Source organism: Neodiprion pinetum, chromosome 6, assembly GCF_021155775.2.
Source record: "Neodiprion pinetum isolate iyNeoPine1 chromosome 6, iyNeoPine1.2, whole genome shotgun sequence".
NCBI classification, from domain to species: Eukaryota; Metazoa; Arthropoda; class Insecta; order Hymenoptera; family Diprionidae; genus Neodiprion; species Neodiprion pinetum.
In genome coordinates, this window is record NC_060237.1 from 26,358,796 (window position 1) to 26,381,807 (window position 23,012).

A 23,012-nucleotide genomic window follows, 5' to 3' on the forward strand; every position below is an offset into this window, starting at 1 on the left:
GAAGTTCGTAAGGCAAGAATTTTTTTTCATTAATTTTCACGAATGATAATTCTTGTCACGTAAGTAGCACGCATTCCTTGAAGTAACATATTTCTCGAAGAATATTGCAACCATTAAATAATAATTACAGTAACAGGATTACAAATATCTCCAGACTGATTGAATTTTTGGAATCCATTATAATGATAATCTTATATTTCTCCCCAATGTTCGTACCGAAACACAAATGACGTTGCAACAAATCGTTCAAATTCTTATACAACCACGGCTAAATAATACCCGCAGCGATTGAACTTGAAACATAACACCGAACATCGGATTTCTGTACGTGAAATCAATGACATCCTCAAATGTATGCCGGGTAAGCATAAGCAAACACCCTGCGTGCCGTCAGCGAGTAGAGTAAATAGATAAACAAGTTCTTTTTTCGAGTGATAAGGCCGCGATAATGCCTGCGAGGAAAATAGGAGAAAAAGGAAGTTTGTAAGGAAAACAAAAGTCCGGCATTCGCGTCAAAGTCGCGTGTCGTTAATAGTTTAATATATGAACAAATTGTATCACGCGTTGACCCCAGCTTGCCAACTCTGCAATATCGTTAATCAATTGTTATCTTTGGTGTTATGTACATATAATAGTGTACATTCAGTACTGGTAACAAGATTCGAAGAAGGAAAATATGTCACATTCGTACTCTTTAAATTCGCTTTTCTCGGGCAGCGCTGAGTTCACTTTGCATCGAGGATGAACAACGTGAAGAAAATTTTTACTGATTGTGAGTAATGAAATTCTCCGAAAGAGCAACGTACCGTCGTTTCGTGATAACGATTTAGAAAATACTGGGAAATTAAATTATCGGTACTACGTGTATTTACAAAGAGAGGGACAGCAAATTCTTCCACGTCCATACGTTCTGATGGATCTATAAACAAATTTGACTACTAAGTTTTCGTTTACCGAGGGCATATGATGTAGATACATAATCATGTTGAAGTTAGTAACGTATCGTGACGATTCATGCCGAGGTAAAACCGTTGTAACGCAAGTTTTTTATTAAATTGTCTTAGATTCAGTAAACCGTAATAAAACAAATGACTCATCTAAACGTCATAAACGTTAAAGATACAATTCCTTCAAAATTTTATCTCTAAACCAGGTTCTCGTTGTACGTGTAAGTTACAATTTTTCCCCTTCTTCCAACTGACCGAGAAAAAATGCTTCAAACTGTTGACAAAATTCCTGTTAGGTAAATTCATTAGAAACAGGGTTAAACCAGTTGGAGTGCAACCCGAGGTCGGATAGCTTATCAGCTATCGCGCACCTTTTCCCACTGTTTCTTTTTCTTTTTTTTTTCTCGTCATTTTTTCCCATTTTTCGTTTTATCTGCTTTCACTTAGTCTCCGTTGAGATAGGCCCACGTTGTCCTCCAGACCTAGACTTGTACACATATATTACCCACATGCTATACGTATAAGACAAGGCATTAGCATACTTGTTCCTTACTCTCCGCCAACGTGTCCCACTCCTTAATCTCGGATCTTCGTTCGCTGCACTAATATCGGCCGTAACGATTCATTTACCTACGAAGCGAGCTTCGTGAAGTACACCGTTAAAAATTAACATTAATTTATATTATATTTTTCACTACAACGAGTAATTCACTCTTTTTTTATTCTTGTTATGTTTACATCTTTGCTGCTGCACATATACTGAAAACGTATTTTCTTTCCAACGAATTTTCATACTTACGGAAATTTTACAGATCATCATTTGAACGAAATTTCTACGAGCCTGAAATCAATTCTTAACATCTGACATGAATTTACAGCACGGTATAATTTATTCGTAAAAATATGATTCCTTGGACAGAATTCTCGTAACGTATTTTCGCATCAATCTATAATACCAAAGAGTTCAATTGTCACAGCAATGTACGGATTTCTCATTCAAATACTTTTTAAAACCAACATTCATTTATCGTGCAACATTTCAAGTACGCGATCCCCTCGCAAACGCAACATCGCATATATCCTTCATTAATCGACACTTTTTCATACACAAATGTCGTAATTCACGTGGTATAATTTTGATACACACGCGTATACCGGATTAAAAAACAGACATCTTGCAATTATGCGAATAAAGTATCGTACGTAAGTATACGTGTACATGTCGTACTATGGATGCCTAAATATATGTACATACGCATTATATGTATGGTTTCGAAAGCAAAGTCGACCGATAGGCGCGACTAATTTTCAAAGACTCCCCCGACTCTGAGGTCTATAAATATTCTTGGCGCGCGTGCTGCCGTCGTGCGGCGACGCCCCCCCCCCCCCCCCCCCACCCCACCGAAACCTCGGCGTGCCCCATTGCCCCCCACCCCCACCCCCACCCACCAACACTACTTCGCCCAAGCCGGCACACAACGTGCTTGCGCACAGGAAGCACGCCGCGCGTGTAGGTATAACTCTGCCTCTATCTGTAAGCTCGCGACGCGTGCTTTCGTTATGCACGTCACGAGATCGTCTATTGTGTTGGTCACGTGACTACCTTATACGGCGTTGCTGCTTACCAATCGTGAACGAAAGCGCTCCTAGAGCGAATTATCATCCTTAAAAATGGTTTCGCGCCTCGCTTATTCTATACAGGCATATTATGTGTATATATATATATATATATATATGTATATGTGTATGTATATATATATATATATATATATATTGTATATATACGTATACGCGTATGCATATCGTTATGAGCTAGCCATTTAAATTATACACGCGACAGGTACATGGCTATTATTTTCCATAAAAAGACCGAGCATTCAGTGGTGTTTGTTATAAATTACAAATCGATGGTTGTAACACGTGCTTTAGGATTAAGTTAGGTTATTTAAAGTGGAGAGAAATCATTTTGCAATTGCTAGTATATCTTATGGAACTGGTCAATTATTTTGTTGTTTTAAGCGAGGCGAAATTTTATTTGTTGAAATAAAAAGTACGCAAGATCGAATAAATTATACGTGTGTAACATAATGTTTGAAAATATAAGCTTGTGGGTTTCGTCGTTCTTTTTCTTTTTTTTTTTTTTTATTCTTTTGCGAACGGAGGATTGAGTCATTGTCACTTTTATACACACCGATTCGTATATCTGCCGAATTGACTGTACGAACATCGGGGAATTTTTTTGAACAACTGATTATACGTATAATTAATTGTTCGCTTCTCTATCTCGTTTTTTATCGTAATTTTTTGTTCTTTCTTTTTCTTGTCGAATCTATCCGACAAAGAATGAGCGAAGGAGTAAAAATATGTCTGACCAGATAGAACGATTACACATCTATCAAGTCGACCGCGTTACGTCGTATGCCAGGGAAACCCAAGCGACGTAATCGTAACAGCCGTAAATTATTTATTTAATAAATCTCATCATCGTATGCGCGTATCACACATATATAGATATATACATACACGTGGTACAAGTATCGTATACGCTTAGGCGCAAGCGAGTATTATTTTACCATTCTCCTTTTTTCAAACTGCCTTTTTTTTCAAATAGATATATACAAGCTAAGTGCGCGGGTTAAAACTAGCAGTAAATTACCGACTGACTCAGTAACCGTTGAGCATTCTTGTGGTTTTAGCTTAAAAGGCTTCTTTCTCGAGCTACAAAATATAGCGCAACAGTGCACAAATGGTCCTTTGTTCGAAAGAAATAAAAGAAGAAAAAGTAGGAAAAAAAGAGGGGAGAAATAAATTTCTTCCACTCGTTTTGACCTGGCTCAATCAACGCCTCGTGAAAAGCCTCACCGAAATAGGCCCTCGCTCTAATTACTCGGCAAGAAACGGTGGCGCATCGAATATTCGACGTTTCCATACGTGTAACACGAACGTGTTTACGCATTTGCCGCGTTACATGACAGACTTGAGCTTAAATCTGTATAGGTGCGTAACACGCAGACGCGCGTATAAACGAGTCTCGTACCTTGCCGTTAACCAAACACTGAAACACGCTGCAACGGGCATGCAGAGATGAATTTTACGATGGTATTTAGTCTACGATGCCGAACGAGGCCTCGAGGAGTACCGAGGCTTGGCCTGTTCTGGCCCAAATTTCGGGCCCTGCCAAAGCTAGGGGGCGCAGGAAATTCCCCCTTTCTCAGTTCTGTTTCAACCCCGCGCGATCCTCGCGTAACCCCAAGTCGAAGAATCTCGTCCCCCGATTTCTTCCTGCAGACATCTCTTGTTTACACAGGCAACCATCGAAGAAGCGAGCGTGTCAAGCCGGAGGCATATTTCGCGCCTGTTGAGGCAGCGCCGTCACGATATCTTTCGAAACGGAGATAAAACAGCGGGAGGAAAAAATAACGAGGCCCGGACGGATGAGAGGACCAGAAAGTGATCACGGCCATCTGGAGAACGCGGAGCGCAAAACGACTTCGCGAGCTGTCGCGGGCGAAGGGGAAATCGCCATCGAGGAAATGTGGAAAATCGAAACTGCCGGATCAATTTTTCGAAATTAGTAAACTAAGTTGCTGAAATAAATTCGTACCGAGTTTCAATCGTTGTAAGAACGGACAAATGGAGCGACAGTGTCTTAATATTATGCACCTGAATAAGCTGCCCCCTTCACAAGACTCCGAGGGTTCGGAGAAGTTGACGTCTAGAGTCGCGTCGACGGTAATTAATTCCAGAAGGTTTTCATCCGCCGTCAAGCGTCAGCGTCAGCATCCCTCCGAAAGGCCGTCAAGGCACGTACCACGATGAAAATCGTCGTAACCGACGATGAGAGGTTGGATTGGTGAGCGACTAGTTTCAACCCCATATCCTGCTGCAGAGAGACGACGACGGCCGTGTGAACCCGACGATTAAAACGCATGAATGGGGAAGCAGCGCAGCGGCAGGCTCGATGCCCGCTTGTCCAAGTCCGAAAGTGTTGATCCTTAGCAACGCAGGACAGGTTATGCCACGAAGAGAGATCGGTGTAAGAAGCACCGGGATCTTCAAGCGACGTGGTTCTACTGTCAACAGGGATCTGGCCGGAGGAAAATGTCCCGGTTAAGCCGATCCCGGGGGCTCTGCACGTGCTCCAAGTTTATAGTTTTTACCCAAAGCATCGCGGTGAATGTTTCTCTTTCAACCTCTTTGCCTCTTTCAACCCCCATGGGGAGAAGTCGTTGGGCGAAGAAAGGGTGCTCTGGACTCCCGACGCGGTATTTCTGATCGTTAACTTCCAAAGGTGCTTCACGTTCCACCCTACAGGTTCCGAAATTCAGGCACGCTTGGGCGGTACACATCTGCATAAAACACCGACATGATGAATAAATAGTTGACACGGTCTTTTTTTTGTATTTTTTTTTTTTTTTTGCGTACGCATACGCCAATTCGTGCTACGGTTGGATTGTGATTATTCTATAGTACGCGAAAGGCGAGAAATAAACATATGTAGATGAATCGAGAGGCAGGAATCAATTTCTTCTTTCAAACGTCACCAAAAAAAAAAATTGCCGTTATAAGCAAGTCGCTGTCGAATTTTGTGTGCATAAAAAATGCAAGGTTCCTTGAAGCGATATTATTGTCGACGTGAAAAACGGAGGGCGTCGTGTTCTTTTGGACCACCCTGGGGCACACGAACATTATAGGATCCAACCAGCAGCGTGGTGTTGGTGCGTCTAGGGAGAGAATGAGAGAGAAAGAGAGAGAGGAAGGATGGATTCTTTGACTTCGCCGACCGGAGGAGCAGTGGCTCTTACACAGCGGTGAAGCAGCAAGGGCGGCAAAGAACGAGTTAAACTCACCGAGTAATGAGTTAGATTTAATCGCAGGTCATTGTGGCGGACTAAATGGCCGGAGGATTACCTCGAGGATCGACTCCTTCCCCGATGCCGATGGCCAGCGAACGGTCATTAACGACCGAGGAGGACGATGATTCGGTATTTCCCTGACCGAGATTGGGTCTCGAGCTATCTCGGGGGCCGCCGCGGATGAGCTGCGAGGCGCAGCGCCTATCCAGAGCTTGCGTTTAGAGCCGGGATTTTAACCCTGGAATCGTTATACTCGTTACAGGGCCAAGTTGGACACGGATAAACTCGGAAGCGCGGCGGTCAAATTAGACGCCGTGTAATCCTCCAAGGATATCCATTTAGTTTTAGAGTTAAGACTCCATTAACTCCTCCGCTTTACTGCCCGTGTAACCCCTCGACTATTCGACTATTCGACTATACGACTATACGACTATACGACACCCGGCGATATACTCGCGCGCGACTTGTCTCATCGTTTCAAACCGTGCGTATTACCTCTAATGCGATTCTCGTGTTGATAAACCTCAAACCCCTCGCCCCTCTGCGCATATATCGCCTTACGATCGATCGGACGAAAACTATGAAACTGTCAAAAGCTCAAAAGGCAGCCGTGGAATTCATTTCTAACGATAAGTGCATTTTCCAGTTGCTTGCACTTATAGAGCACTTGTAAGATTTTTTTCAGAACGATAGAATAAAGTCTAAAAGTAACGTTGGAAACATTCGTTGCGAATGAACACATTTGATCCGACGATTGTTTCAAGATTCTTTTAACCTCTCGACGAATTTTCGAAACTCGACGAAATGCTTCGAAAAAAGGAAGATTAAGAAGAAAAAGCAAAATAAAAAAGAAAAAAAAAGAGGGGAAAAAATAACAAAGGGGAAAAGTAACGACCCAGCGACATCGTTTTCGACCTAGCCTAACGGATGATCGTTTATGTATCTAGTATATAACCGGCGAGTTCTCCGACCGATCCCAACTTGACCCTGGACCTTAGGAAGAAACATGGAATGAGCTTTACGGTCGTTTGTGTGATTAGGTATACGCGGAGGCGTAGAGCACAAAGCTCGGATTTTTTATTTCAATTTTTTTTTTTTTTTTGCTCTTCGCAATCCACGCACACGAGGCATGTAAGTCTATATTTTTACGGCTCTTTACAGAGCACGAAGAAGATGCACGCTGCACTATCGTCGCTGAGGAATTATGGGTAATACCACCACGGTTCAGAAGAGATCACAGATTTCATGCTCCCCCGCCTTCTGTTATTCGTTAAGAGATTTAAACATCGCCCTTTGACCCGATATATCCAATGCTTATCAAAATAAACGAGCCGATTATTACCCCTCAACAATTTTTATACACACACGAAACGTGTTATCGCAGATGTTTATGAATTTTCGTATATTATATGGAAAACTCAGCCGTATTTTACACCCGTCCAATCTCCCTTACTTAATACGCGTATTTACAACAACTGAGACAAAAAATTACAAACACGAACGACCGATAAAGATTGGCTCTTGAACTTTGGAAGAAGACCCGCTAAACGTCCATCAAACCCAATCTAACGGTTTGGAAACTGGTCGGTGTGACACTTTGTTGCATCAAAGATCAGCGGTGAGAGGGAGACTGGATGAAGGATGGAGGATGACGACCACCGACCATCGCATCGTACGAAGTACCTTCTTTATCACGCCGAAGAAACAACCGTAAGAAAAGACACGGCCCAGCAGAGAGTTGAAAAATGTATAATCTTTGAGGTGGTTCCCAGGGTGGCGAACCACGGCACAGCGAGACGTTAATCGGCACGATTTAGTTCTCTCCGTCAACCCTCAATTGTATCTTTATACCGCTAGACAACGTTGTACACTACATTTAGTCTCGAGTAAAGTCTTACGGGAGCTCAAGATGATCCTGTTTTTTCGAGGCGGATGGTTTTCGTTAAACTTTCTCATGCGCCGCAGCTACAACGTCAGAATAGACCTGGACCGCCGTTGCACAGGAGCGCCATGTGTTTCGTCTATGCAGGGGTTCTCAGGCCTCGGTTTCTACTACCGAGAATAAAACTCAAGTGTACTTGCCCCCGTGTAGTTTAAAACCAGTCTCCGCTCGATTATAACCATTGTAACCATGTTACTCGTCAGAATGATTGCACCTTGAAATCTTGTTTAGTTCGAGGTTGCGGCGAGGGTTAATCTTAAATCGTGTACCTCTTACTTCTGTCACGTTTTCCGATTGTGATAACTAATTGTGGAACTCGTCGTTCGAGTAGAACAAAAAACAGTAATTTTCCATTTTTACCTCACCTTCAGCCACTGTGTCTCAGACAGAGTTCAATTAAATTAAGAGCGCACGTGTGTTACAAGTATAGAGAATCTAGGTTTTCGGTGTTGCCACACAGCCGCGGGCAAGCGTTATGAATTCCGAGTAAATAACCAGACCGCGATTTATGTATCATCGGTACATGTGTATAAGTCTGAAAGATCTGGATGAGCGTTCTTACATATTCAACGACGTGTTTACGCCTACCGAAACGAAATCACTATACGCCCACGTGGTCGGTCCTCTCTAGGATTTGCGAGTTAATATACCCACCTTATCCACAAATATTTAATTTTCCTAATATTAGAATCTCTCGACTAACCACACAAACGAACTACAAGAGACTCGGTGCCGTCTCTCGAATCGAGCTTGCAGAGCGCGCCTTCGCAGCGAACGGAAACAATTACTTCTTTCGAAACTTTTTCTCCCTGTTCTTGCTTTCCTCGCACGATATTCCCCGTTTCAAATCCCTCCGCATCCCCTTCATCCAGGGTCGGACCTCCCAGCCTCCCGAGCCACGAACCCTGCATAATTCACCTAATATCCGCCCCTGGAGCCGAAGGATGGTGCGGCACAAGATACTTTGCGCCGCGTTCTTCGGGGCGTTTAATAAGCCCCGTGGCGTCGAGAAACGCGCCTCTAATTTCCCCTTCTGCTTCTTCCTCTTCTTCGTCTTCTTCGTCTTCTTCTTCTTCTTCTTCTTCTTCTTCTTCTTCTTCTTCTTCTTCTTCTTCTTCTTCTTCTTCTTCTTCTTCTTCTTCTTCAGGCTTTGACAACGAACAGAGACTCGGACTTGAGCTTTCGGCCCATCTTGCGTGTGGGTAGATGTACACACAGTCCGTATTCTCAAGTGGGTTCAGGTTCTTCGTCAAGAGCGGCTAGTGACCGAGTGACTTTTTCCATCGAGGGTGCCGACCCCTCCCCCTCCCCCTCCCCCTACTTATTTCTCTCTTTGTTCGATATACGAGATGGGTCTCGGTCTTTCGTCAACCGTTTGACCGCTTCGCCCCGGCAGTCTTCGATGCGATGCAGTCTTCAAAGAATCACTTTTTATTCTATTTACTTCCTCCTCTTTAATGTTTACCCTTTCGTACACACACCAGATATACATATCTTACGCCGGCCTGTAGACGCCTCGATTCTTCTCAGTTTCTTATGGTTCACGGGTCGGTGTCCACTATGATGCGACGCTTGAACAAATATATCACACACCGTGAACACACACATATAATATAATACTAGACACCCATAGACTATAATGTCCCTTTAGCACTTTTTACGAAAAATTTACACAGCTAGGTATAACGATGCACGGTAATATTCGAGACGATGTGAATAAAAACGGCCATAGCGGGTCGCGGAAACGGAATATACATGTTTTGGCAAATGCTTTTCGTTCATTCCTGGTACGACTATTACAATCCTGTGAATTTCTATAACCGCGTAGAGTGTAAGAAGTGCGCAAAGGCGCGAGCGAAACTTGACACGCCGAGAAGTAGAGCGAGATCCTTCCGCGAAAGGAAGTCTCGACTATTAACTTTTTCCCCTATATAATATATATACGACAGCCAAATCGTTTCTCGGTGTTTTGCGAATCGTCGTTCTTCTCCTTCGCCGACGCGAACAAGAGAATCGACGGCCGATCCGCCCACCGATACATGTATTTGTCGACCGCATGGACCGCGTTTGCTACTCGTTTTTTAACCTTCCATTCTATGCAAAAAATATTGCTGTGACCGCGTTACGTGTGACGGAATATTGCTTTCGATTTGCTCAGATGTTGGGCTCGAGCGCTGCGGCGGAGGTTCAAGAATTACTGACCTGAGCGATCGACTTAAAATAGTACCTTGGCCAGTGATAGTGAGGTTCCGGTATTTTCTCTCGCTCGTAATATATCGATGACCTATTTCATTTTCGTCGGCGAACGTGGTCGGACCAGCGCCGCTGTAAAATTCGGGTCAATCATCGGTTCTCTGTCGATAACATTCCGCGCCTTTGTGATATGGAAAGACAAAGTATTTGGAAAAACGCCATTGAATAAATAGAAAAAAGTAGAAAAGTCGACTGAAAAAAGATACACCGAGTCGGTTGAAACTTGCACCGTTTCATTTTTACGGGAGTGAAAATCCGTTGCCGTACAATAAAAAGCTAGAGATAATTCTATAACGAATGGTCGAGGTCCGGGATCTTTGACGTTCACAAAGCGGCACTGCAGCCCCTTTTTCTAGGAGCTTATATTATTGCTGCTCGGGGGGGTTCACCGTTTAATTAAATTACATGGGGGTAATTGTTGGTGAACGATTTGAGTATAATGGTAAACCATGCAGGCCTCCATGCTCCCATGTTATACATACATAGGTTACAGCTTACACTCGCGATGGAATATAACGGATGAAATATTGAAGGGGTGGGACCGGCCGGGTTATATACCTGAACGCGGTAGGTCAGTGTTTGGAACGTTAAGTTGAGAATTTTTTAAGCCTAAACTTCTGGAGTTTATGCTAAATGCACGGAGGGTGGTCTTGGCTGTTCCGCCGCCTTCGAGGAGCAAGGGTCTCCGCATCTGTGCCCCACCTTTGGCTTTGCTCCTTCTTGCGTTTCTGTTTGTTTTCCAAATTTCAAGTCTTCAATAAGCGCGAGTGTCCCGTGGGGCTTGTTTTTTTCGTCTGAGACGCGGATCGGGAAATTTCGCCGATGATCGGCGCGGAGAGAAAAGCGAAAGAAAGAAAGATTTCCCCATCTGAAACAGCTTCGTCTTGTGTCTTATAATCCTCGATAATCATTTATAACCCAAGTCCCTCTGGAACTACGAAAAAGATGACATTTTGGTTTTTACTGAATAAATATTGTAAGGATCGGTAACCGAGCGCGTTTGGTATCTACTTTTTCTAAATGGTGTTAAGAAAGAAAAAAAGTGTGGAAAAAAAATTTTTGCCCTTCACCGCCGTTTTCCTAAAACTAAACCTAGAGCAGCTAGGTCAATAGATCATTAACGCTGCTCCAGTGCTCGGAGGAGCCTGGCAGACCTGACGAAAACCCAAAACAATTATCGACTGTGGGAGAGAGGATTTCTCTCCCTCTCTCTCTCTCTCTCTCTCTTTCCGTCTCCTGGCGGAGAACGGTATGAGTATAAAAAACGCACAAGCAGGTTCGAGGGGCGCAATAAATTCTGTAGCGTCGCGGCAAACGCGTCTCCGCAGTTCCATCGCCCCGCAAAGCACTCGATCTTGATCAGTCCAAATACTTCATCCCGAACCGCGGTGAAAAGGGACGAAAGAGCACGTGGTGCGTGACACAAAAACGAGAAGGGAAAATTAATCGGTGATCATTTCGAGGATGACGCGACCGATTCCCCACGAATCTCGACATCTGATCCCTTTTTTGGCGCTGTACGGTAGAAGAAGAAGAATAAGAAGAAGAAGAAGAAGAAGAATTCCAGTACAACGAAAGTTTACTTATACTTTCGCCTTAATGGCCGTATCAAGAATTGTTTTTTGTTCTTTTTCTGTTTTCAACAATTATTCCGTACGGAGTAAAATAAAAGTAGATAGAGAAACACTATTCAATTTTTGTACATCTATGTGAATGCTATTCACGAGCTACCGAATTCCAAGTAGCAGCGGTGTTATAATAAGAAATTGTGATACGTCTAACCAAAAACTGTACACAACCGGTGTTAAAAACAGACCGTGTATCACAAGTGTTGGAAGCCGGTCTGCTACATTATATACAGTATACGTAACATGTATATACATACATACCTTTGATGAATGCGTAGCACTTTATCGACCATCAAAGTGTCGGAAATTTGACCAGCGATTATTTCTTTCGCCCCCCCCCCCCCCCCCCCCCCACCCACCCCCTGCAACACCTGCTGCCAGAGGTGTTTCCTTTTTTCTCACACAGTCGATATCGTGATTTCACCCTCGCAACGCCACCCTCTACGAACGGGGTGTTAGCAGCACCTGTCGTCGGCAGACCGGAGAGGAGAGAATTTTTCCCCCCAAAGAATTGGAATTAGTGGGTAGAGAAGAGAAAGGAAACGAAATAAAAAAAAAAACACCACGACGATTCTGATGCACGGATAATTCCGCATGCAGAAGGATTTTACCCCCAGTTTCGTTCTAAAGAAAGAATCGCCCCGCAGCAGCGTCTATTGTCGTTATTTTTACGGTGATCGGGCGTCAGCTGTTGGGATCGTAAAAATCGGCGTCGCCTGCACGACGCCGTCGACGTCCCATGAGAAGTAGGGGGGGAAGCATGAAAAATTAAAAAAAAATAAAAAAAAATAAGGAACACGTTGATATTGCAAAATGGCCAAAATATCCGCTTCGATTTTCCTCGAACACTGTACGTATATACATCATACATTATACTTTTCTACTCGCGTCGCTGCAGAGCTTAGATCGCAGGCGGCGTGAATTTTGCGTCAAGCTGTGCTAAAAGCTGGCCAAAAGCCAAGGATCGGTATTGCCCGGTCGGCGTCGCGACGCCGAGTTCCTGCAGCAATACAAGCCGCAGCTACACTATCTCGGGGACGTTTGATTCCGCGTATTTTTTCAGGGATTACACCCGTCTGTTTTGCGTTTTATACACTCGGCTAAGCGTAAATAAAATGTTACGCACTCGCTGCACCCACACCTTTAAAAGCTTACAACAGTTTAACCGCCCCGCCACGTATGCAGGCGTGGGCCAATTTTATCAACACCCTGTTCTGCTACGTTAAAAAAATAAGGATGGTGATAATTTTTTTTTCGCTTTCGTCTGTTCGCAGAGGACGTTCCGCGGCGAAACCTTACTCATGTGCCATACTCTGATCGTCCAGTAGCCGACGCTGTAACTACGTCGCCATAATGACGTCACGAGGCTACTACGTAAGGCTTATGCTTCTTGCGATATTCGGCTTCACCGTCACCCAGACCAAGGAAGTTCGACTAGGTGAGTTTAATTTATTTACCTTACTCCTGTCTTCTTTTGCCGACACATGTTTTCTCACATTTTCTCTATTTACCCCCTTGAGACAAAAAATGACATGAAACCAAGTAAAACGGGTACAAATTTTATCACTGTCTATAATTGTTTTTGCTTTTTTCCAAACCACAGGTATTAGTTTGACGTGAATAAAAATTGTAAAATATGCAATACAAATTTCGCTTATATCTCTGCGGAAAAAACGATGTTCAGGTCGTTCGGAAGTTTGTTGGAAAACAATAATAATGCACATGTAATATATGTATATACCGTAGGTCTCGTGGCTGTTGGACGTATATTTCGTTACCAAAAAACGACAAAGATGGTGCCGAGGCGCACGCCGCGAGGCTTCTTCTTTCACGAAGGAGCAGAGTACAGTTGGTAATCTTACGGATTAGCGGTATAAATCTTGTAGAACGTTATACTGCTGTTTCTGACGTAAATGTCACTCTTCTTTTCGACCTCCACTCCGCCATAACACGGCGAGGCTATAATAACCGAATGCCAGCTGTTTCCCCCTCGCCTGCAGCAATTGCCATCCCCACCTCTTTAATGACGTTGAATTTCACGTATATACGTACACGTAAAATTTCTATTATCAATTTTATCCGAGATAATCACTCGCTTCAGCCGAAAACGAAACTTTTTTCAAAGTTCTGCATCACGCCGCATCATATTACAGTCCACGAAAGTGAAAACGAAGAATTTTAAAATAGAAGAAAAAAATTACCCGCACAGACAGCGAAGCTTATACATAGAGAGGCAGAGGGTCGTTTGTTTCGAAAATTCGTTCCCTAATTTTTTGTCAACCTGTCAAAAGTCGGGGATTGCGCGGGTTCAACGTTGTAGATAATCTTGAATAATACCCAAGGTATTTTTAAACTTGGAGATGAAAAAGAAAAAGAGAAAAACTTTTTGTTGAATATAATTAGGTAGCTCTGAAATGATTTATTTCTCTTAATTTTTTCCATGCAAATGTATAATTTCATACGACAAAATATCATTCGACATAACATTTAAACATTGACAGATAAATCAAGTTGGGTTTCCTTGCTGCAATTCGACGGATTCATGGTTGAGGCACCGCGTTTAAGTATAAAAAGTGCCTTTATATTGTTGAGAAAACATCAGAGCAGAGAGGTTGTCTTATTTGAGGATGAATTAACGCTCGCAAAACCATGGCAAACATTTACCAGCCGTAGGTTATACCGATGTTTGATCTTGTCATTACCCCACTCAAAAATACCTAACGACCCGCTTTACTCTTTTTCTCTCTTTTTCTTTCTCTCAGATTTTTCCACTGGTTTTATTGTTGAGAGTAATTTCACGAACCAACACAACTAACGTCATTACGGGAAAAAATCCGGTTCGGTATAGAGGATAATTGGTCTAGATTCTATACAAACCTTTTTTTTCCCCCTTATCCTCGGCATCTCTTGTGGCGCTTTGCTCTTAAAATCGACGAAACTTGTCGAGTGTACAAAAAGTAAAAAAAAAAAACAACACCAATAATAACGCGTACAATACAAGTAATAATTTCCGAACCAAACTTCGGGTACTTGACCTAATGGAGTATTTTTAAATTAAGGTGTCAGTGAAAAGTTGAAGAGTTTTAACGCGCAGACAAAAATAAAAGATATCTGCCGACTGTGCTGTATATGTACTCATTTCGAGAAAATGACATAGGGGGAAAAAAAACGAAAGGAGAAGACGGGGAGAGAAAAAAAAAGAAAAAAGAATCAGTCATGGGCAACGAATAAACGAGGGAGGGAAAAAATGACTAATCCTTATAAATACACTCGAAAGATCCATGGGCGGGATAAAAAGAAATGAAAAAATTCATCGCCTACTAGAAGCGGTTGGGCAAATCGATTGACGAAGGTTGAGCTCAATTAGATACACGGCATACACGCATGTAGGTACATACCTATATATAAACAGTAACTGTCATTAAGGTCACAAATTGAGCGCAGGGATAAAAAGTTTGGGACCGATCGGTCGATACGCATTATGTTAATTGCCCGTCATCATTCATACACGGGCCAAATGCGTTCCGTGATTAATTATGCGTATTAAAGTGTTATAATTACAGCGTCTAGACTACCGGAATTGGCTGTCCAGCCCTTCGATATCGCGTTAAGTGCAGGTGGCGAGAATCCCGAGTTCATAGATTATATTATACATTTAATAGCCCGCAATGCCTGTAAGTAAATAAGTCGAGGAATTCTCTTATACCGCGTCGAGATAGAATTTCGATTGGAAAAAAATGCTTCGGACTTTTATTTCATCCGTTGTATAACCACGCTGCAGGAATCTGAACCCGTATAAGAAAATAGTTCGGTCTTTTGCGTTCCGAAAAATACCGAAGTAGGGAAAAAAAGGGTAAGAGAAATATTACCGTCGCAAATTTCTAGCTTCTGCAGTCCCTACGAACATATCTGTTCGCCAGATGTGTCTCTCGGTCCGTGAACCACCCATCGTTAAGGCTCTTTCGAAACAATAAAACCCGGATGGACTAAGGGACCGAGATAACCGTACAGAATTGTCGAGTATTGCCCACTTGAAACGGTCAAGGATGTGAAAATAGTACTTACGGCTAAGCATCGAGCGAATAACAACAGATTTCAACGGCATGTAGTTGAGGAAATGCCGGATCGATTGTTTTTGCTTAAAAATTGTTATTCTTTAGTTACAGATCTGTAACTGACAAAAAAAAAAAAACCACATCAAACTATCGCTTACTTAGGTTTCACAAAAATCGAAATCAAGGTGGAAAGCGAACATCGCGGAGCAAGCGAGCAAGTAATACGAACATATTATTCGATGTCACCTCCTTCTCTCTGTCAAACCGTCGAAATCGCACCCTGCCATTTCTTTCATTGTCCAATTGGTGTAGGTATTAGCTGCTATTATGCTGTTGAATGCATTGAATAGACAAAAGATTGCAGCGACTCTCATCCTGTAATCCTCATCTCATCCTGTCAACTGGGAATTATAAGGTAGATGCGTGACGAGTCGAAGGAGAAGCCGGGTACGATACGTTGTATGCATACACCTCCGACTCGAATGTGACTCGAGGTATTATCGCTTCACGTACGATTGTGAAACCAACACCGAGGCGATTTGTCGCAAAGTACATTGTGAATTGTCATACCGTTCGTACGTTAGTTCGTTAGCTAGAGTGATATATAATGGCCAGCATGGTCGTCCGTGCAGGCATTCAATGACCCGCGTGGCAATTGAACAATTGAGCCAATCATAGTAATACTATACGAGTAGTATAGTAGTATTTTCGTACTCTCGATATGTTTCTTTCAATCAAATATACCGTCCATGCATTTCACACGTATTCTGTATGCATACATGCTTTCATTGCCAGATTATTACCGAATGCAGCGCGTATAACGAGACACTGCATACAGCTAATTGTAATTCAATTTAAGAGGAGACGATCGCATCGTCATTTGTAACGGACGATAAAATGTTCGGTACTGTGGTAAATTTGTCACTAAAAAAAAAAAAAAAAACGAAAAAAAAGAAAACTACTTCGGTGAAGATGAAAAGAGAAAAGTAGCAGCGGAAGAAGAGAAAGAAAGAAATAAAAAGGCAAAGCCGAGGAATTCAATTCAGTATTCAAATTTGAATGAAATTCATTCGGAAGACTGCAGAGAACTGCGCTTCGCGGTTGGCATTAATTATATGCCGGTAATGAGCTGGATAAAAGAGAAATAATATATAATATGAAACACGTTCGAAGAACATCGCGTTAGCATAGAGCGATAGCAAACTGGCATCATTCCCAAATTTAATCACACGATAAGATAAAAAAGAAATAAAGCGCACACGAAAAAGAAGAAGAAGCAGAAAACGGACGAGAAAAAATATCACATCCATGAATCGTCGGCCGATTAAATCGGCGATGAGGAATCAGATAATGAGAAGAAGAGAAGAAGAAAAGTAAACACACAAAAAAAAAAAAAAAAAAAACTGCACGATATTACAAGAAAAACACATCGAATGAAAACCGTCTCACCGCAACGTCTCAATCTTCGTGTCTGGCCGCGTCTCGTCTCGTCCGATGTAGGTAAAAGGCGCTCTCGCGTACGATTTAATTACAGGTACACGTGTATACAGACATTTAATTTGTATGTAAGAGAGGCGTTAGTCCGTTACCTGAGACCCGAGTGATCCGAGAGGGTGTTGCGGGCGTCTCTGGTCCGTCTGTATCTAGGAGGCAGAGATCGCGGCCTAATTCGTTGGGCGCCTGGCTCTGGCGATGATGGTCGAGTTCGACGACGGCTGTGTGCCGCCTCTGCGGTGCTGAAAAAGAAAAAGGAATTTTAATTAGATTGTCAAGCCGGCGTTATCGCTTCGGCGACGTTAAACCAACTATCCGTATAAAATTTTCTGTGCTGCCGCGAGTTTATGTTACAGTACGAGGTGTCGAGAGCTGAACTGCGGTTCCGTTTCGGTCTCCATAAATCTTATTCCACGCTGAGGGGTGAAAAACAATGAGAAATGCAAGAGAAAAGATATTTAAACCGATAGAGACACAAAGGGCGCAAAGTAGCGAGTGGTAATCGGGGCGGTGAAGCTTCCTCCGTTCCCTCAATCGCATCCCTCGGGGTGGTGTCGAGTTACTTTCTCTCCCACGTGGTGGTTCTAATCCCCCCTCGACGCGATGCAGGCATATAGCTTATGGTATTATAGGAGAGGGAGGTGGGGAGGGGGGGGGGGGGATCTCTCGACAGATCAAACGATATCTTTACTCTGAAGTGGAGCCCATTCAACCGTAGAGACATTTATAATTCTATAAAAGAAGAAACTTAATCTTCTCCTCCTCCTCCTCCTCCTCCTCCTCCTCCTACTTTTCCTCATCTTCCTCCCTTTCCTCTTGCACCCTGTGCGGCAAGTCAAGAAAAGAAGAAGAAGAAGAAGAAGTTGTCTAGTCTAACTGATCTGAGGTCCGGACCTCTGGACGTTAGTTTTTCGTATATCGGACGTCTTTCCGAAGGCGCGGCGGAAAATTACGAGCATCGTTTAACTTTTGCCTGTATGCCGTGTGTATGCGGCTTAGTAGTCGCTAGTCGGCGTCTTTTCACCAAAAGGAAAAAGCTGTAGAGATAGAAGGATAGAAATAGCGAGAGAGAGAGAGAGAGAGAGAGAGACAGAGAGAGAGAGAGAGAGACGGAGAGAAAGAAAGACGAGGCGTTTTCCAAATTTCTTTTGATCGTCCAACTGGCAATGCGTATACATATATTATATGTATATATAAACGAGTCGTTAAATGACACCTTTGACCTGAAGAGTCAGCGATAGTCAATGATCAATTTTCCTCAAAGGAACTAATACGATCAGATCTACAAGCTAGCTTGATATCTAATTCTGCTTTTTTCAAAACCCCACATACACACATCTCAGAATTAATCAATTCGATCGCCGACGGCGTAGATTAGAGATCAATGACGATGACGATGTAACGCAACCAGCATCAAACTCAAGTTGTGATCAGTTCGAATTTGTGTTGAGTAATATATCCGAGTTCTTCGAGACTTCTCTTTTTCATTCCGGATTCCGACAGCTGTCAAACACAACGTGTAAGAAATAAAATAAAATTAACATGAAAATAGAAATGAAAAACCGACAGGTGCACGTACCGACAAGCACTGTTTCACTGCAAAGACTATCAGCTCCGCAGGTTGAAATATGAATATCAGGTGTGCGTATCGGGGATGCAATTAAAAAGGCATAAATCACACGGGTGTCGTTAGGGTGTCCCGTGAATGTAGCGTAGACTCGGCGGTCGGTCGGTTCGAGTCAGAGGCAGAGACCGCCTCCTCCTTTTTATCTCACCAAAGTGGATAGATACTATTTCGAGTCGCGAGGCAGGGATCGCAGGCCTTGGATTTCTAGCTCCTGTTTCAGACTTCTAATGAGACATCGGCGGCGGTGCAGCGGCAGCAACGCGTTTCTAATACCTACCTAAGTAGCCGCAGGCTCGGTGCTGCTTCGGCTGGCTTCGTTTTAATCTTCTCCATTATCGTGTACGTGGGTGTGTGTGTGTGTGTGTCTCTGCGCGCGTTGCTTATTATTTCATCTTATATCCTCGTCCATTCTAATTTCTCTCAATTTCTGATACCGCAGCAGAGTTCCAGCTGCGAGAATTTACGTACTCGTGGTGAATTACGTCGCAGGTTACGGATATTTATGATGTATTTTTGATTCCGATCACGATCGGCGATAAAACTTTATACATAGGTGCATGTAATGTTATACATACATACGTATATACCCATATACATACGAAAATTCGACGTACCGCCGCAAAAACTCTCCAATTAATTTACGGCGAGCGCGTGCCACATCGAATAACCTCTGCTCTATATATAGACTATGGGGTGTTCGTAAGCTTGCGAGGAAAGCGAGCTGCTTCTATGTACCTAAGCTTGAAAAAAATTTCTAGTTACCGAACAGATTTTTTTCATCACGTGTTGACAAAACGAAAAAACATGATCGTAGAAAAAAAAAAAAACAGAGAGAAGAGAAAATCAGAAATCATTTTGACTCGTCAAGGGAAAAGTTCGATTAGAAATAGTTCGGTACTCATGTGTCAGTCCTCGAGGAAGAACGAGTGATGTAAAGAAAAAAAAAAAAAATTATAAAAAAGAAACGATAAAACAAAACAGTCATAATGCACGTTATATAATAGGATTATACGTATGAGAAAAACCGTGGACGTAGGTACTAAACTGTGTTTCACGCTTGTCACTTTTCGTTAACGTTCAATTACACTCAGTTTCACGAATTCATTAATCTGATGGTTGACTGGAATTCTCCGCTAAGCGTTGGACACGTTAATTCGTGATTTTTTACTTCAATTTTAACCGATTATTTACCCCCCCCCCCCCCCCCCCTTTCTTTCCAGTCTCTTCGTCTAATTCTCTTTCTTATATTCTTCGTTGTATGTCAGGGCGAACGATTGTTATTGTACGAATCCCCTAAAGCACAACGATCCAGTTCGTATTACCAAACATCGTGAATTCCTGAACAATTTATACGAGACAGTTAGTTGCACAGTGAAGCCGAACGCGGGACGAGCCATTAGGCCAGAGAAACCATTAGCCGGGTTCGAGGTTTTAGGCTTGTGAGAATCTGGCGAGCAGCTTTTCATCGCAACGTGTAACGACACATCATGTTACCCGGTCTCACCCCGTTGTTTATTTCCACAAGTCAATGGCTGACTCGAACCTCCGTGTATAACCTGGGCGCTTTCAGGGTGCGTCAATCATTTCGTGTGTGCATATACATATATTAGGCACACGTTTCGCCCCCGACAATCGGACGTCGGTACGAAGCGACCCGTCACATCATCCCCCGTTTAAAACGTTGTATTTCAACCATCTCGCCAAAGTCACCCCGCAAGAATTACGCGTCGGCGTAGTTTACGCAATACCCACGTCGTCGGAGGTTTTCTTCGTGGTTGCAATACACACCGTAATATGTATTTATAAACGGCATTAGGCCGTCGTAACGTTCATTTGACAAGGAGCTTTCAATTGAACCCTGTGTTACATGTGCTCAATGGACGATTCACGCGTGGATTTACACTCATCAACTCGGTTCGCATATATAGGGGCGCGAATTTGACCCGTTATTGCCCGATGGCCATTCAATTGGTAATAATAATCAGTTACTTAAGCGAGGGTATACCGAGTTGTCGCAGTTGCGGACAATATCGCGGTTACAGTTCAAATTAGTTTAAACTATTTCAACCCCGGCGTGCGTAACGAATTCCACGAGACCAGTAAATTCGAATCTTGTTCGGATCTCGATGAAACCAATTATCGCGGAAGAGCTTTTTCTCCGGGCTAATGCTACCATCGGAATTGAAAATTTTCCAAATTGTAATCGGTAAGTGGCCGTTGGCGTCGGTCTTCCTCGAGGATGGACGTCGGGACGTCGCCGTGTGACGTCACTGGCCATGTGGCCGACGCCAGGCGCCAGGAATAGCGTAACACCGATAGGCCACGTCCAGCCACGAGCCAAGAGACGACGAGTCCTGCGATTGGCCCGGAGATGGAGTTTGACTTTCTTCTCTAATTCCGCAATACGATCATTCGACGTTATAAAAAGTCAAGTATACATACATATATGTATACGTACACGTGAATCGTGGAATGGCGAAGTTCCAGATGCGAGACAGATGACGGAAATCGGTGGAAAGGCTGGAGTAAACAGCTGGTATAGGAATATACGCGGTGGGGATAACAAACTGTTCGATATCCGGTGGAGCTGGTGGATTATGGAACAATGCGCGACTTGCGCGAGGCAACTTCTGGACCAAAGTGGATCAGCGTCTCCCTACTCGGGGTTAGTCCAGAGCAAGCGACGCGAGTCGAGAGGATGTTTGGAGACAAACCAGCTCCAGAAATAATACTGCGATGTAGCGTAGAAACAGCGATTTTCGCGACTCGACGATCCGCGCGAGGAGAGTTCGGAAGGCTTTGGTAAAAAAAGCGACGAGAATAATATTCCCCGTAAGTCTTTCAGCGACGCGTGAACTTGAATTATTATTAAAAAATGCTGGATGGCGTCCGTTTTTCACACGTTTCATCCGACTTCCCTTCGCCGCAAGCTGACGTTTCCTCGTCGTTTCCGGGGACCAAGGCTTTATTTATAAAGAGAGAGCCGACGTGGCGTGGGAGAGAAGAGATTCGTAAAGACGTTGATACTCGATAATTCATTTAAAATCGGCGCCGCCGGAAACCGTGGGCGCGCGAGTCTGGAACTGCACGTTTTAAAAAAATGCATCGCTGCGCCGTTGCAGCCTAAAAGTAGAAGGAGAAAGACTCTCAAACGTCGGATCGATTTACGTCACGATCCTTGCTGCGCGGTAAGGCTTACCATTATAGAGATTATAGATTGAAATCGCCCCGCGACACTTCCGCGTGAATGACTCTTACAAATTTTCAGCTTGTTATAGTAGGTATACTTCGTTGGGTATATGGACCAAAAAGAACCCTGGATGCAGGTGCGGCGAAACGAGAATGGACGGGATGACTTTCAGGCACATAAATTTTCTACAAATAAAAGGAAAGAGTAAATAAATAACGACCAGATAAAACAAAAAAGAATATACCGTGCAGTTTATGTATACCTATATGGTGGACTGGTCACTTTATTGGTTTAGTTGACGAGCTAAAAGAAATTCAGTTTACATAACGCAGGGTGCAGTGTGCTATATAGCACTGCAAGAAAATCAAACAAATTAACCAACTCTGGTTACTCAATGGGCGTAAAAGTCATTCCGATTTTTGGAACAAGACTCGAAGCGAACTTCGAATTGCGTATACATGTGTCTAAGAGAATTTGTTCAAAGATCGCCCCACGCAACTTTGTTACAAGGAACAAATTGAAGAATCATAAAAAAGGAACGTCCAAAGCCATTAATTTCGCAAGACGAGCCTGATTCCGCAACGTATTGTGCAAAATAAAAATAAAAAGTACCTCCATAGTTCTTTCTGCCAGCAAATCTCTCTCCGGCGTTACTCTGGCTTTCGTAGCGAGCTAAACCCAAGTTGTAATTGTGCATCGGCTAATGGCACCTCGGGGCCGCCTATGTTTAGCCAGAATGCATTCTGCATGGGTATGCATGCGAATATGCGGCGAATCTCGGATGAGGCTTGAGTAGGGGGGAAAGTTACAGGACAGCATCGCGTTTCAGTTCTGGCCATGATCCAGGATCGTCGCATCGTCAACCCGGGCTCGAGTCCCTCGTCACCTCATGAATGAACAAAACGGCACCGTGTCTATCGCTTGGACAGGGTGGTTGCTGTGCGGCTATTGTGCGTTTCTTCTCGGTTTCGTTGCACAGACTGCGATACGTGTGTGATACGGATCATCGCGTCGTCGTGC

At 43.3% G+C, this 23,012-nt stretch overlaps 1 protein-coding gene across 3 annotated transcripts in view; it reads left to right on the forward strand.

Annotated features, from left to right (window-relative positions):
* The window catches only part of LOC124221715 (fibroblast growth factor receptor homolog 1), a 48,488-nt gene that overhangs the window by 16,768 nt on the left and 8,708 nt on the right, over window positions 1-23,012 (forward strand). For all 3 annotated transcript variants that reach the window (XM_046631960.1, XM_069137063.1, XM_046631959.2), the window contains exon 2: window positions 12,901-13,064. In XM_046631960.1, coding sequence (XP_046487916.1) covers window positions 12,980-13,064 — 85 coding nt within the window. In that variant the 5' untranslated portion in view covers window positions 12,901-12,979. The remainder of the gene's footprint in view (window positions 1-12,900; window positions 13,065-23,012) is intronic.